Genomic DNA, 17,525 nt, shown 5'->3' on the forward strand with positions numbered 1-17,525 from the left:
AATACCAAGGACCACTATGAAAACAAGTCGCAAGACTTTTCTGTGTCTGTATCCTTGACGTTTCTATGATGAACATGATGTAACATGTGTTTTTCTCCTGTATAACGTCTAACTTAAGCACTATGTAACTTCAAAACAGATACACCAGGGTGAATGTGGTTATGGGACACTTGCATAAAGCAGGGGGGCAAATGAGATGTTTTGATAAAATGTCTTTTTAAAATGTCTACAAGTTTTCTACAAAGGGTAAAATAAGGTTGTTTACAATTACAAATGGATGAATGAAGAAGAAACCATATTTTAATCAGACCAGACAATTACTGACTGTCATGAGGATATTTGAGGGGGATGCAATGGGATTGTATTTGTTCCTGCACCTCTTTGCATAAAAGTCTCCTGGGAACTCAAAAGAACTACAAGACCCAGAATGCCTCGCGCCTATACATGTCCGACCGTTAACACGGCTCGCAAAGAGAGAGAGTTGTAGTTATCAGCTATGACAAGCATTTGACAAGAGTAATTACAGCACATTCATCATAAATATTAAAATGAGTATTCGTCTGTATATAAAACAATAAAAAACACCAACATAAGTATACATTTGGATTTGGAAGCATTTTCCACCAGGGGGGGCCTAAGTATCAGCAACACCTGTTCCGTGGCGGACTGTTGATGGTGAAACACACCAGGAGGGAAAAGAAGAAAAGAAGAAGGAACTGGTCCTTTTCTTTTATCATACTCTATTTTTAATATCTATCCCTCTTAATTACTACTTTGTTTATCCGGTTATCAATGAGTTGTCAAGCAGACGGAGAGCATGACGGTGCTGTCAAACGGAAGGTGTGCTACGTGTACAGTCCAGACTACATAGAGACCTGCGACTCTCTGAGTAAAGTCCCCAACAGGGTGAGTTATGGATGAGATGCTGCAGCCAGGGACCACTACCACTACTTCAATGTATAGTAGGGGTCTTCAACAGGGGGTCCGGGACCCCGAGGGGGTCCTCAGAGTTACTACAGGGGGACCATCAAATCTTTGTGTGATAGGATAATTTGTTGTACATTAACCACTTGAACCCTAGCAGTAGCATCTCTATTCTGAGGGGAACTTTAGCCAAGAATAGCAGCACTTGATTGATTGAATGATTGATTGATTGATTGATTAACAGTTTGCACAAAAGCACAGAAAGTACAATTCAATACAAGGTCCTTTTAGAGGTTTTTAAACCCAAGAAAGCAGTAAGCACCGTGGCTGTGTGTTTCCATTGGGGTCCTTTGTACTCAATTCATCGAAACGTTTAATGACAGACAATTATACACTACTATGCAAAAAATGAGTAATCAAGAAGAAAAATATGTACAGTAAACAGGGGGGAGGGGGGGGATTCGAATTGCAGCCGCCATAAGTGCTCTTTTTGAACGGTTTTGAAGGAGAGTAAGGATCCACACTTTTTTATGGCTGTTGGTAGGGACCGGGTATTCCATATTTTGGTGGCTTAGCAGTAGAACAAATTATTTGACCCCATGGTTTGTGTTGAATCTGGATTGAGTGAGATCAGTGGAGCTCCCTCTGGTGTTGTGCGTCTTTTACGTTTTTGAAGAAGTCTGACAGGTACATGGATGGTGTCTTTGTGGCGTAGTCATGTATCTTGTAGACCAGGCCTATTGTAAGTCGCTGTACTCTGTCCTGCTCTACCCTGAGCCATCCCACCCTAGCATAATGAGCAGGAGTAAATGAGTTCTGGGTGTGAGGCCAAGGAGTAACCTGACCAGTTGGTCCACAGTAAAATCAGAGTTAGTGCATTTAACCCAGATTTCTACAGTGCATTTAGTAGTTTACTACTAAATTATTGAATTATAGTAGTTTAACTCTGAAAGCGTACAAATGTAGCCAAATGAACCCGTACTGTAAGTGTTAATTTGGTGGCATTAATTTGCAAGACCGTGCAGGGGCCACTGTAGCCCTAGAAAGCTGTGATATTGCATAACATACATGCATGTAATATCACAGCCATTATTCTAGGACTAGGGCCACTGCAGGGGCACGTGTCACCCCCAAAAAATGTGGGGTGTTTTTTTGGGGGTTGTCCCTGATCTGGGCACATTACCAGTTGAGTATAGAGAGACATAAATGAAACCTTGTATATGGATTTAACACTGATCTTAGTGCAGCCTCATAGCTACTAGTTAGTTACTAGTTAGTTACAAGTTTGAATGACTTCATTAGGTAAAGGCTCATTCCGAGATTCGTTGTCTTTAAAATTGCATTCACATGTATTCTTAAAGAGTTTTATTTGATGATGTAAAATATGCTATTTGGAACTGTCTTTCTTATTCTCTGTGGTCTGTAGTGTTTGTCCTTCTACGAAGAGCTGAGTCAATCACCTAGACAAGCAGTGGTTTTCAAACATTTTCACGTCAACGACCCTCAAATTGATATGTATTTGTCCACAGACCCCCTTTTGAAACCATTTTGTGCCAGCTGGACCCTGGCACAAATCTTGTCCAGATTTGTCAACATTTGTCAACAATGTTTTGAAAATGGCACTTTGAGAATCGTTGACTGAGAGAATAAAAATAGAGATTTTGCCTTTAAAGTGTCTTTTAACCAGCACTGTTGTGATTCTTTTCAGGCCAGCATGGTCCACTCACTGATAGAAGCCTACGATCTTCTGGAACATATGACGTGAGTTATGAATTGTTTTCATAATAATAATAATAATAATAATAATCAACATAATCATAATAATGATAATACAATTTATTTATACAGCACCTTTCTTAATGTTACAAGTACTTGTACAGATAAAAGAAATACAATAAGGAAATCAAACAGAAAGGAAATTAGGAACAAGTAATGAGTGAAATCAAAACAATCAGAACAACAAGGTAATTAAAATTCAAAGCCTTAAGGGATAAGGCTAACCTGAGGTCCTCCGGCAGGCTGATCCAGAGTCTAGGTGCCTTGATGGCCCGGCAGTCACCCTTGGTCACCAATCTGGACTTAGGAACAACCAGTAGGGCCAAATCAGAGGACCTCAGGCTACGGACAGGCACATAAGGATTTAGCAGCTCAACTTAGGTAGCTAGGTGCCAGACCATGAAGAGGTTTCGTACAGTATGTACTATTTGAGTACAGCCTATAGAGTTAATCAAATTGAAATTATTCTCTCATCTCTGTACAGTAAACTTGTATACGGTGGTTTGACAACAAAATAATTAATAAAAATAACTTCAAATGGAGTGTAAACAGAAAGAATTGGGAAAGGCTGAATTGCAATGAATATTTAGCCATTTAGCAGACACTTAAAGTAAATATTTTATCTGCTATTTTTGAATCGTTTTGTCTGTGTGTGTCTTATAAATATTCAACCAGTGGAAAGTATTGAGAAGAGCTTGTGACTACATAATAACTACATGTAATCCATTGGGAACACAGTTGTTTTCCCCCTGAAAAGTAATGGTTTTGGACATACAAGGTTCACGCCCGACAGCGACGATTATGTGAATTGTAACTCAGGGACGTGGCTGAAGCATATCAGTGACCCAAAGCACAAAATAGTTCCTCAAACCAACAAGCACATCATGACACATCTTGAGAATTTCAGCCGTTCAATTACTGTCTTCTACTTGCTTATGTGCACCTGTTACACTTCAACATGTTGCTTCTTCTTCTCTCTCCCTGTCAGCATCGTCAAACCTCGTGCTGCCACCATTGAGGAGATGGCCCAGTTCCACACAGACGCCTACCTGGAGCACCTCCATAAGATCAGCCAGGATGGAGACAACGATGACCCCCAGTCTACTGACTACGGCCTGGGTAAGAGGGGGTCTGATTATAACCTGGCATAGGGCAGCGAGCGATTTCCAACCTGTGGGAAAATGAGTTTTCATTGTGTGGGAAAATTAGTTTTCATTGTGATACGGATAAATAGAAATTTAAACTATACTATACCGGAACACAATCAATGGATTGATCATTGAAATAAACATGCTCTGTAAAAGCATGTGGCCCATCCCCACCCGAATGAACACTTTAGAGATTTTCAGCGAGACAACAGGTGACGAGTGAAAGCTCTGGCGAGCTTTGCCTTGATAACATACCACAGGACTGCGGAGTCCACAGGAGGTTTGGAATGGAGTAGCCGTTTCCATATTTCCTCTGAAGGCTACAGAAGAAGAGATGATATGGGAAATAGAGGAATTTTGTGATGGAGAAAAATGTAGTTTTAGTTCTCCCGTAGTCTCTCAAGCAATCTTCGAACACTATACAGAGAATCTGTGATTCCACCTGGTAAAAAATTGAGAACAGGTAGCTATTATTTTTTTGCCGAAGCAGCTATTTAGTTATGCTTCAGTAGGGATTAAACGCATTATAAAGCAGGACTTCTACTTTATTTTCTATTCATTGTCAGAGCCTCCGAAGTACAGACTGCTAAGTGTGTGTGTGTGTGTGTGTGCATTGCAAGAAAACTAATAGGTGACACATAATAGGCATTAAGTTATATTATGACATTGACAAGTTGGTTAAAGCAAAGAGATGTCAGGTGTCTGGAGGCAGCAAGTGATTTAGATGAAATTTCATTGGCTACACCATCAAAATTTGCCATTTTGGATATTTTTGAAAACATTATAATGGTAATAGGTAGTTTAAAGCATTAATCATATTATCGTGATTCATTGATATTTTCCTTACTTCATCACTTCAATAAAAAGACTGAGTTTGATAGTTTGAAGCACTCAGGCCAACATAAAAAAGGTTGTGGGCCAATTTACACATTTGTAGTTATAGTGGACAGTATTTGAAATTTTCTATTTTCAAATGGTTTATTGGGACTTTTTTCACCTATCATACCACATGTCTTGTAGCCTACAACTGTAATACAAATAATTAAAGTAGCTATTCTTAATAATGAACAAAATGTGTAAAACAAAGCCAGGCGGGCAGAGGCATTTGAACATTGTGGGAGCCAACATGTCCGTCTTGAGAGACCAGTGCTCCTTTAGTATCCACTGGTAGTAGCACTTTTTGGACAGCAGAGGGCACTGCAACACTGGATTGCTAAATCGTATACACCAGTGGTTCTCAAACTTTTTTAAGTCAAGGACCCCCAAATTGATATGAATTTGGCCACAGACCCCATGGGTAAAATTTATTTTCAAAATTATTCAAAATTTTCCAAACATTTTCTATATTTTTCCAAATAATCTCAAAGATAGCAGATCTACAAGCTCATAGCGCAGCTTGTAGATCTGCTATTTTTTAATAGCCAACAAATAAATAGATATAGTGGTCAAAACGATTGTGATCTATATGAACACATTTTACTAGGGACCTCCTGGAACTCGCCCAAGGACCCCTGGGGGTCCCCGGACCCCACTTTGAGAACCACCGGTATACACCAAAATAACAGGTTGATGATGAAACAGATACAGTAGGTGAAACTTCTCTTTTTGTACGTGTAGGCGCTATTCTCTCCCAGCATTCACTAAATTACATAAAAACAGGACGTTTCAGCCGCATAAATGACCCTTCATCAGATCTGTGACATAATTTTCCAGATTTATATCCAGTCATGGCCAAAGTATCCACATCCCACAGTTAGTGGATCAATATACATCAGAGTAATTAAACGGTATTATACCATTTGGAATGAATGAGTCTGAGTATGTGTCTTGGCATTTAATGCGTAAATATGATTCTGCCAGACCAGTTCAGTCTAGGCGTACCACAGAGACTGAATTGGTCGGCACCGAGACTAAATGTCAGAAGAATATACCGCTATTATAGCACTGTTTTTTGAAGAATGTTCAGTTTTAACTGTTGCGACACTTAAAGGAATAGTTCACCCAAAAAAATACTTATTTTTTATCAATTACACACCCCATGAAGCATTGAATTCATGGAGATTTTGTTTGTTTTTGACGCATTCCTGAGCCAATAATTTGATGACCGTGTTTATTTCCGGTAGGAGACTCAAAGACTCTACTTTGAGTCTCCAACCGGATACATTAGCATCTTTCCGCCGGTAATCAAATCATTGGCTCAGGAATGTGACAAAACAAAAAAATCTCCATGAATTCAATGCTTCATGGTGTGTGTAATTGATAGAAAATAAGTAATTTTTGGGGTGAACTAACTCCTTTAATTTGTAAAAAAAAAAAAGTGTGACCCCATAGTCATATAGTATATTGTGTCCCTATTGAGATAGTTAGATAAATATTGAGATTATGAATTTTCGTCCATATTGTGTGTATAGTTTTCTTCTACAAGCTCCCTGATACTGTCTCGTTCATTGACATCACATTGTACCAGCGTAGAGATGAACTCCCCAGGAAGGAACACGCTGCCCAAAACCGTCCCATTGTCCTCTAGTCTCCACACCGTCCACACGCCTCGTCCTACAGACGCGTGTCAGAGAGTGTCCTCTCTATTGTTCTGCACTACGCCAGTACGCCTCGCTGACAGATTCACCCCGCCCGTCTTCCTGTCTGCTGCTGCCCAGCGTCCCGGGGCTTTCACACAGAACCTTACCCACCCCCCACCCACCACCGTGACCCGACCCGACCAATAGGGCGGGACGTTGCTGGAAGTATCCCAGCGTAGTTTGTTGTTATTGGACGGCGGACCGGGCTTCTCTTCCTATCTTATGCCAGAGTATCTAACTTTAGACACACGTCTTCCAGTAACCCCCCCCCCCGTTCTTTCTCTCTCTCTGTTCATCTCTCTGTTCCTCCCTCCATCGCTCCACCCTCTCCATCCTCTCCACCCTCTGCCATCCTTCCTTTGTTTTCGGGACTCTCTCTCTCTCTCTCTCTCTCTTCCTTTCCACACCTCTGTCTTGTCTGTCCTGAGTCCTCCCATCCTTCCTTGTCGTCTACACCTCCCTCTCTCTCTCTCTCTCTCTCTCTCTGTCTGTCTGTCTGTCTGTCTGTCTGTCTGTCTGTCTGTCTGTCTGTCTGTCTGTCTGTCTGTCTGTCTGTCTGTCTGTCTGTCTGTCTGTCTGTCTGTCTGTGTTTCTGTTTTTATGTCTGGGTGAGTGTGTTCGTCTGTCTTGCAGTCTCCTCCTCATTTCCTGACTCACCTTTAAGCCTGAATTTACACTCACCAGAACTTTGTGACGAGTTGTGATCCTCCGTTTTTGGTTGAGTATAACTCAAGTATAACTCAGGCATTAGTCACCCCTCCTTTTCTGCTGCTTCACCTATTCTTTGTTCCAGCTTGACTTGTCTCTCTCTCTACAAGTAGAGATAGATATTAAATCCCCTTGAAATGAGGGGAAATGCACTGCATACACTTAAAGGTTGTGTCTATAATGCATTATAGACCCAACCTTAATTTACAGTGTTACCGAACCACTGCATTTGAGAAGAATAGATGAATTGACAGGAACAACAGTTCACGTTGATAACATTTCTGAACATGCGCTGGTCTTACATATATACGGTACGTGCGACCCATCTCTTATCTTCTGTCTGTCTGTCTGTCTGTCTGTCTGTCTGTCTGTCTGTCTGTCTGTCTGTCTCTCTGTCTGTCTCTCTGTCTGTCTGTCTGTCTGTCTGTCTGTCTGTCTGTCTGTCTGTCTGTCTGTCTGTCTGTCTGTCTGTCTGTCTGTCTGTCTCTCTGTCTGTCTCTCTGTCTTGCAGGTTATGACTGCCCCGTGGTGGAGGGGATCTATGACTATGCGGCGGCGGTAGGGGGCGCTACGCTCACAGCAGCGCAGTGTTTGCTGGACCAGCGCTGTGAGGTGGCCATCAACTGGGCTGGGGGCTGGCACCACGCCAAGAAGTAAGAACACACACACACACACACACACACACACACACACGCACACGCACACGCACACGCACACACACACACATATCTGTCTATCCTTTGCATGCCTGGAGAGAGAGAGAACCATTTATCCTCTTGGACTTCACACTTGCTGAGAACCCAAGGAAGTGCAGTCGGTGCCGAGTGTGAAGTTGATCGGCTGAGCAGTTCTCAAATTGACCCAATACATCTTAGGCAAGAACCTAACAGACATATATATATATATATATATAATTTATAACAACAGAATTTCACAGAAATTGACACTTTCAGTGCAAGTGGGAAAAGGAGTTTAGCCCATTAAGCCCGGGAACGTATCTGTGTCATTTTAAAGATTTCTTTGGCTATTCAAAAATAGCAGATATACAAGCTTGTAGTGCGGCACTCGGTGCCGCACTACGAGCTTGTAGATCTGCTATTTTTGAAAAATCGTGAAAATTTGTGCAAATCTTTGAATATATATATTTTAAAAGCGAACATTTGTCACTCAAATCTTTGCTTCTTGGGGTCCCTCGAACGAAATCTTTTGAGATGGGGGTCCGCAGGCCAAATACATATCATTTTGGGGGTCCTTGACATGAAAAAGTTAGAGAACCACTGATATAGAAACATAGGTTTTTTCAAAAACTGTTAGGACTTTGTAGAATCGGCCTCAGGTCTTAATGGGTTAATTGTTGTTGTCCCTTCTTTGTGCTTTGGTACTTTTTTTTATGCTGTTTTGAAACGAGCAAAGCAGCTTCCTGAGGGATAAATAAAGCCTATCTGAGAGTGAATGTGAAACACTTATAATTAGTTAAAGTGTAGAACAGTTCTCTGTGTGTGTGTTTGTAAAAGAGTTGTTCAGTGTTCTCTCTTTATATTCATGAGGTCTGCTATAATTGACTTTTGCAACGTCTGTCTCGAATCTGTCTCTCTTTCATTCTCCATCTCTCTCTTTCTTCTTTGTCTGTCTCTCTCTGTCTCTCTCTGTCTCTATGTCTCTATGTCTCTCTATATCTCTTTTTTTCTATGTCTCTCTTTCACTGTTTCTCTCTCTGTGTCTCTCTGTGTCTCTCTGTCTCTCTGTCTCTCTCTCTCTCTCTCTCTCTCTCTGACTCTCTCTTTCTCTCTCTCTCTCTCTCTCTCTCTCTCTCTCTCTCTCTCTCTCTCTCTCTCTCTCTCTCTCTCTCTCTCTCTCTCTCTCTCTCTCTCTCTCTCTCTCAGAGATGAGGCGTCAGGGTTCTGCTATGTCAATGATGCTGTGCTGGGAATTCTCAAACTGAGGGAGAAATATGAGAGAGTTCTATATGTGGACGTAGACCTGCACCACGGCGACGGTACACACACACAGTCCAGACATACATATGAACTCTGTTCTGTTTTTTTTTTTTTTCCTTTTCCTTTTCCTTCACCTTTACAGAAATATTATATTTAATGAATGTTGCCATCAATATAATTTAATTCCTCCACTTTTAACCTACCTATGACTGCGGTATACTATAGTCCAATACCATGCTTTGTTCTTCTCACTAAGCATATGCTACATACGTCTGTCTGTCCTCCAGTCTGTGTGTCCATCCATTCTTTATCCAATCCATTGTGATTGTGTCTCCTCCTCTCAGGTGTGGAAGACGCGTTCAGCTTCACCTCCAAGGTCATGACCGTGTCCCTCCACAAGTTCTCTCCTGGATTCTTCCCTGGTCAGTGGCTGATGTACACTTTACGGTCAAATCCAATCCATCTGTCTGTCCATTTAACCTCTTTTATCCTGGTCTACTTTGGGCATTTTTATCACGAATGGCTGATCTGCTAGTTTCACTAATTAGTCATACGATTAATTATATATAGGGCATAAGTGGTTAATCTTCACATCCATGCACAGTACCAAAGCTGTGTGTGTCCACATGATATCAGCATTCACCTTTGACCTTGTTATCTGGTCAGATTAATGCTGTGTGTTATAATGATGATATAATAATATTGTGTGTGCGTGCGTGCGTGCGTGCGTGTTGTAGGTACGGGGGACCTGTGTGACACAGGGTTGGGGAAAGGTCGTTGGTATGCAGTCAACGTTCCAATGGAGGATGGTATCAAGGATGACAAATACTACCAGGTGTTTACTAGGTAAGATAGGACACAAATACTACCAGGTGTTTACTAGGTAAGATAGGACACAAATACTACCAGGTGTTTACTAGGTAAGATAGGACACAAATACTACCAGGTGTTTACTAGGTAAGATAGGACACAAATACTACCAGGTGTTTACTAGGTAAGATAGGACACAAATACTACCAGGTGTTTACTAGGTAAGATAGGACACAAATACTACCAGGTGTTTACTAGGTAAGATAGGACACAAATACTACCAGGTGTTTACTAGGAAAGATAGGACACAAATACTACCAGGTGTTTACTAGGTAGGATAGGACACAAAAAGTTAATAGAGCACGCTCATCTGAACGTGCTGGACAGTAGGGCATTCACAGAATAGTCGAATATTTGAATATTCGAATATCAAACCGACTATTCGACTATCAAACAACTATTCGATTATTAAAAAAAATAAAAAAGTTTGTTTTGTGTTTTTTTTTGATATTTTTTTTTAGTGGCTTTTCTAGAGCAGACACGCAGCTGTGAGCTCTGGTGTGACGTCAACTTGCATTCCTTGAGTCAAGTCATCAATGCCATTGAAAAAAAAACAAAAAAACAAAACCTTTTTTTAATTTTATTTTTTTATTTTTTTATAATCAAACCGAATAATCGACTATTCGAATACTTTTGGGTCGAATAATTCGAATACCATAAATCACTATTCGTTAATGCCCTACTGGACAGAAGAACAAACTAAAGCAGAAAAACAGAGTCTGCACGCTGGATCATGCTCCCAATGTGAGTTATAATAAATTACTACCAAGGTTTCGAGCATCTTAAGGCCATTACACACAGGCTGCGAACGGCACGCGTAAAAACGGCAGGCCCCCATTATTGTCAATGAACCTACCCCACACCGCCGGCGTTAGTCGCGCGCCAGCATGAGTTGACGTTCCGCCCGGCGTTCCGAATCATGCGCCACTGTTCTATTTCCAGACGTCGTCACGCGGTGCAACATTATTTGTATGTCTTTTCAATGGGCATGCGGCAGCGCGATCCTTCCAGTTGGTTTTATGAGCGTCACTTCACATGCGTCAATGCTGCACTGCACAGTCTGCGTATAGTGACCTTTAGCTCTAACTACAGTAAGACGAACAGCGAAGAAACTCAAATTTATATACGGTGTCTGACTGTGTGTGTATACAGTATATATAGTATATTTCTGATTGTTCTATGAAGATAAGATAAATACATTTAACCCTTTAAGACCTGAAGCCGATTCTACATGTCTCCTAAATCTCAACAGTTTTCTGAAAAACGTATGTTTCTGTATCAGTGGTGCTCAATCTTTTTCATGTCCAGGACCCCCAACATGATATGTATTTGGCCGCGGACCCCCATCAAAATATTTTGTTCCAGGGACCCCCAGAAGCTAAGATTTGAGTTAAAAATGTTCGCTTTAAAAGTATATATATTCAAAGATTTGCAAACATTTTCACGATTTTTCAAAAATAGCAGATCTACAAGCTCGTAGCGCGGCACTCGGTGCCGCGCTATGAGCTTGTATATCTGCTATTTTTGAATAGCTCAAAGTGTAAATTAATGCTTTTTAGCTCAAATTAAAAAATGACACAGTTCCAGGTCTTAATGGGTTAATAAAATAAACGTATTGTGACCACAGGAATTGACTTTGTAAGTTCCCCCACACCCTCCACTGTTAGTGGCTAGTGAATGTAAACGTTTTGAGTCCCCCCCCCCCCCGCCCTGTTGACGTCTCATTTCCTGTCCCCACTGGGCTGGTTGTTTGTCAGCGTGATGCAGGAGGTGCGGGCGCTGTTCAACCCGGAAGCGGTGGTGATGCAGCTGGGAGCGGACACCATGGCGGGCGACCCCATGTGCTGCTTCAACATGACGCCCGTCGGGGTGGGCCAGTGTCTGCGCCACGTGCTGCAGTGGCACCTACCCACACTGCTGCTGGGAGGAGGTAGGCCTGTGTGTGTGTGTGTGTGTGTGTGTGTGTGTGTGTGTGTGTGTGCATGCGTGTGTGAATGTTAGAGAATGACCCAGTGGTGGAAAGTAACTAAGTAGATTTACTTAAGTACTGTACTTAAGTACAGTTTTGAGGTATTTGTACTTTACTTGAGTATTTCCAATTTCCAATACTTTTACTTCTACTCCACTACATCTCAGAGGCAAATATTGTACCTTTACTCCCCTACATTTCTTTGAACACTTTAGTTACTAGTTACTTTGCATATATAAATCATTACATTATAAAACAAACATTAACCACTTTAGCCCTATTTTATACCTAGGCTATTTGAAAATAGCAGATCTACAAGCTCACAATGCGACGCGTTGTGAGCTTGTAGATCGGCTATTTTCAAATATTTAGTACTTTTACTTTTGGTACTTTAAGTACATTTTGATGCCAATACTTTTGTACTTTTACTCAAGTACATTTTTAATTTTGGACTTTTACTTGTAACAGAGTATTTTTATATTGCAGTATTGGTACTTTTACTTAAGTAAAACATTTGAGTACTTTTTCCACCACTGAGAATGACCGATGCCAGATTTTTGGATCCGATGCTGAACCCAAATTCTGGAGAGTCCTACACCCCGATTACTCATGTTTTGACCGATATATTTATGATGTTTCCCCCCCATTTGAAAACATTTTCTTCCAGGGACCCCCAGAAGAAAAGATTTGAGTTAAAAATGTTGTCTTTAAAAAATATGTACTATATTCAAAGATTTGCACACATTTTCACGACTTTTCTAAAATAGCAGATCTACAAGCTCATAGTGCGGCACTCGGTCATGCAGCTGGCACTCGGTGCCACGCTATGAGCTTGTATGTCTGCTATTTTTTTGCCAAAGTATAGAATAATGGTTTATCTGGTTAAACAGATGCGTTCCCGGTTAGTATGTATGCATGCGTGTGAATGTGTAATGTAAATGATTATGTCTGGTATGACTATGCGTATAACCGTGTGTGTGCGTGCGTGACGTTTGCGTGTGCGTGACGTTTGCGTGTGTGCGTGCGTGCGCGTGCGTTAGACCATGGTGATGTATAATGGTCCTCTGTTGTACTAAATGCATTGCAGTCCAGGGACCATGTGCAATGTGTTTAGGTGTGTCTGTTTGTGTTCTGGCTCTCTCACACAGACAGACTCCATCTCATTCATTCACTCACTCGCACACAATTACACACGCACACGCACGCACACACACACACACACACACACACACACACACACACACACACACACACACACACACACACACACACACACACACACACACACACACACACACACACACGCTCTGTTCCAAAAGCCCTCAGCCCTACACCAGATGATAGCTACTAATTACACGACACAATGAAGCCATTTTACTCAACTACAATCCCTCTTCTCTCTCTCTCTCTCTCTCTCTCTCTCTCTCTCTCTGTTCCTTTCCCTCCCTCTCTCTCTCCCTATCACTCCCTCTATCATTTTCTTTAGTTTTTTTTTTCTGTCTCTCTCTTCCTCCAGTTTTGTCAACGACCATGTCTAGTCCGCTCGCGTTCATTATCTCTCTCTCTTCTCTTTGTTTCTGTTCACCCCCTCTCCTCTTCCCACACTATTTCTCTTAGTCGTTCTATCCTTCCGCCAACTGTTTTTTCTCTCCCCTATTTCTTGTCCTTTTCCTTTTTTTTTCTTCAAACAATCCCTCGTTCCCCCTCTTGTCAGTCTGACATTCTCCATCACCCACTTAACTTGACCATAGCACACCTCTTCCTCTCTCTCTCTCCCTCTCTCTCTCTCTCTCTCTCTCTCTCTCTCTCTCTCTCTCCAAACGGAGGTTTATTTGCACAAAGACAGATTGAACCATAAGGGTACAGTCAGTCAGTCACACATCTGCGTCAGAGGCGTTGTAGCCGACGTAATGCTGAGGCGTCAGACACATCCATTTCCCCATGTTGTCTTGTGGGTTGTGGGCACCCAGTGAGCCATAGTCGGCTATTAGACCTCCCTCTAAAAACGGGGTTATAATTGGTCTAACTTTTTTAGACGTCTAGGCTTAGCCTCTTAGACGATATATAGACGTCTATATTATAGACAACGTCATTTCAACGGCTATAATATAGACGGTCTATAAATAGACGCTTAAAAAACTGCTAATCAACGTCCAGGCTAAGCCTAGACGTCTAAAAAACTTTCACTGGTAGACCAATTATATTTTAGACGTCTAATAGCCCGAAGAATGCTCAGTGGGCAGTGTCGGTTATCAATTCAATTCCATTCATTTTAATGTTATTATAGTGCCAAATCACAACAAGACACATCAAGACACGACTTTACATATATAGCAAAGACGGGACATTGTCCCACAAAGCTTTGTGGTGTGTGGTGCATTTGACTTACCTTGGAGTGGTTGGTTAGCAAAAAAAAAGCCTGCCAAGCAGTGTGAATTTTGACAGAAACTTTCGATTTAGTTTTAGTCATAGTCTTTTGAATAAAATGTCATTTTGTTTCAGTCATATTGTAGTCATCTGAAAGGTTTTGGTTTTAGTCTAGTTTTAGTCGACTAGATATCGTACAATTTAGTCGACTAAATCTACAGTTTATTTTGACGACTAAAATGTATTTTGGCGGTGCCTTGATGGCGTCGTAAAGCCTGATTTTACACTTGGTTGCATGCTGAAAATAGCCGATCTACAAGCTCACAACGTGCCGCGCTGCGACATGCTGTGAGCTTGTAGATCGGCTATTTTCAGAGCGCAACACTGGAGCGCAACCAAACACAAAAAGACTTGTCTTTTAGTTCTACTGGATCTCTTCTCCACTAGTCCTAGTCCCTCCCTAACACTGTAGTTTAGTTTTTATTTGTTGACAAAATTGTCAATATATTTAGTCTTAGTTTTAGTCATCATAGCTTAGTTTTTATTTCGTTTTCATTTAGTTTTCGTCAGTGAAAAAAGGTAGTCGACGAAAAAAATTTCATCATAGTTTTTGTCGACGAAATTAAAGTAATACTAGGTAACTTTTTCAACAAAACTAAAGTTAAATTGTATATCTTTTGTGAGTGGCAAATGTTTCACAACACCCACTCCATGAATTTCACCCCCGAAAGCCTTTTATAAACTATTTTATGTTGAAACGGTGGCTAGGGTAGTCATTCCCGCGAAAATGACGTCATCCGGCCGGAAAACGGAAACGGAAATGCACCGGTTTCCTGTTTGGCCAGGAACTACCGCACCGGTTTCCTGTTTGGCCAGGAACTACCGAGCTAATAACAAAAAGGAATCTCACGCTGTTTTTAAGGGATTGTAGGATTTGAAGATCGAAAAACAACAGCAAAAGAAAACACAGCTCACGGTAACTAAAGCTCCACTGGCTAAGAGAAACGATCCACATATAGTATAAAACAATTAAAAGAACGCTTTTTGAAACGCTTCCGTCTTCCGGTGAAAACAAATGGAATTCTGGGTAACGCAGGAATAAACGAACAACCTGTAGTGACGGTAATGACCAGCAGAGGCTGCTAAAAATCGTTATTTGTGGACCTGCATTGTATTACTTTAACACCGCTGCCAAGTGGGGTCAACCAACCACCACGGTGCTTCTTTCCTAATTGGTTGACGCCCCGGTCACAGTTCAGCGATGTTGAACTCTGCGCTTGTTTCAGACGGCGTTGAAAGCGGCACACATCAAAACGCCGCAACCAGACACCACTGACTCCACCCCTTTTTGCTCCCGTAGAATAGAAGTGACCGCGCCCCCTAATAACACGTTTCAAGCTTTGAACCTTTGAACACTTGAAGCAGCTGCCAGGTGGTGGCCTGTCCCAGACATACAGACTGAGGGGACTGAAGCGCCAACCCTTCATACTGCCCTTCATACTGTAGTTGATGAATTGAATACATAGGACCGCGATGGAAACAAGTCCCCATGAAGGAGTTTTTTTTGTGTTATCCCTTTAACCCAGTGGATCTCAACCAGTGGTACGGGGACCACCAGTGGTCCTTGGGGAGGTTCTAGGGGGTCCCCAGCAAAATGTGTTAATATAGCATCGCAATCATTTAAACAACTTTAACCTTTTATACTTTGGCTATTTAAAAATAGCAGATATACAAGCTCATAGCGTGACGCGCTATGAGCTTGTAGATCTGCTATTTTTCAAAAATCTTGAACATTAGTGAACAGTTTTTAATATATATACATTTTTAACATAACTTTTTAAACTCAAATCTTTGCTTCTTGGGGTCCCTGGCACAAAACATTTTCAGATGGGGGGTCCGCGGCCAAGTGTATATCAATTTAGGGGTCCTTGGCATGAAAAAGGATGAAAAGCACTGCTTTAACCCACGTGTTTTACTTTGCTTCTGTGCTGTTTACAATTTTTGACTAATAACTTATTCAATCAATCGAGGTTTTAGGTTTTAAACCTTTTGCGGTTTTAAGAATCCCCTAATGTCTCTTTCTCTCTCTCTCTCTCTGTCTCTGTCTGTCTGTCTGTACAGGAGGTTATAACCTGCCTAATACAGCTCGTTGTTGGACGTTTCTGACAGCTGCAGTACTGGGACAGACACTGGCCTCCGAGATACCAGACCACGAGGTACACACACACACACACACACACACACACACACACACACACACACACACACACACACACACACACACACACACACACACACACACACACACACACACACACACCGCTCGTACAGTCACAAGCCTTTTACATTATTCCCACACTGACACAAATGCTTCCATTCACTATCACTATCATGCACACACACACACACACACACACACACACACACACACACACACACACACATCTCTCTCTGTGTCCCGTCTATGCTGAGTCACTCCATCTAATCAAAGATGGCCGCCGGGACCTCAATAAAGGGGTTTGTTTCCAGGTGTGTGTGTGTGTGTGTGTGTGTGTGTGTGTGTGTGTGTGTGTGTGTGTGTGTGTGTGTGTGTTGGGGGGGATTCTTGACAATTATTCTCTGTCCTCTTCAAGTGACAGAGAGAGGCTTGTTTCTCTCTCTCTCTCTATTTTCTGCCTCTCTCTCTCTCTCTTTCACATGCTCTGTTTCTTCTCTCTTTCTTTCTGTTTAAACGACCGTCTCCATCTCTCACTCTGAAAAATGAAAATTCCCCAGTCGGAGCAAACAGGTCTAATTATTATTTAATTTTAGCTGGGGACCCCCTGAAACCCCCTCGTAACCCCTGCCGGAACTTGGAGACGATTGAACCCAACACACGCATACATACAAATGAATAGAGTACTGAAGTCCTGATGTCCCTCGTTCATCCCCTGGTTTGCGGAAGTAATTTCTCTATGGAGAATAACATTGGGTCATCTTAGAATCGTCTCATATAAGAATTGTGGTCCAAAAATAAACAAATTGTCCCGGCGATATTGTCAGGGAGGTGTCGCTGTATCGTTTATGATAGTCAGTCACTCATATTTGATAAAAGTCTATTTCTGGAGAAAATGTAACTAATTTGGCCGCAGTAACATTAGCGTTTTCTCACCGTCAGTTGATGCTTCATATCCATATGAGTCAAACCGCCGGGTAATTTGTTTATTTTTGGAACACAGTTCTTATTTGACGCGATATTAAACAAGTC

The 17,525-nt window shown here is 41.6% G+C and overlaps 1 protein-coding gene across 1 annotated transcript in view; it reads left to right on the forward strand.

Annotated features, from left to right (window-relative positions):
• Nucleotides 1-697: 697 nt before the first annotated feature.
• Nucleotides 698-17,525, forward strand: part of hdac8 (histone deacetylase 8) — a 58,068-nt gene continuing 41,240 nt past the window's right edge. The window contains exons 1-9 of the mRNA XM_080450631.1: nucleotides 698-906; nucleotides 2,633-2,685; nucleotides 3,689-3,819; nucleotides 7,647-7,788; nucleotides 9,019-9,131; nucleotides 9,417-9,494; nucleotides 9,810-9,918; nucleotides 11,700-11,872; nucleotides 16,400-16,494. Of these exons, the coding sequence (XP_080306757.1) occupies nucleotides 793-906; nucleotides 2,633-2,685; nucleotides 3,689-3,819; nucleotides 7,647-7,788; nucleotides 9,019-9,131; nucleotides 9,417-9,494; nucleotides 9,810-9,918; nucleotides 11,700-11,872; nucleotides 16,400-16,494 (1,008 nt within the window). The 5' untranslated portion in view covers nucleotides 698-792. The remainder of the gene's footprint in view (nucleotides 907-2,632; nucleotides 2,686-3,688; nucleotides 3,820-7,646; nucleotides 7,789-9,018; nucleotides 9,132-9,416; nucleotides 9,495-9,809; nucleotides 9,919-11,699; nucleotides 11,873-16,399; nucleotides 16,495-17,525) is intronic.

The sequence above is a fragment of the Gymnoscopelus braueri genome (assembly GCF_963280865.1).
Source record: "Gymnoscopelus braueri genome assembly, chromosome: 15".
NCBI lineage: Eukaryota > Metazoa > Chordata > Actinopteri > Myctophiformes > Myctophidae > Gymnoscopelus > Gymnoscopelus braueri.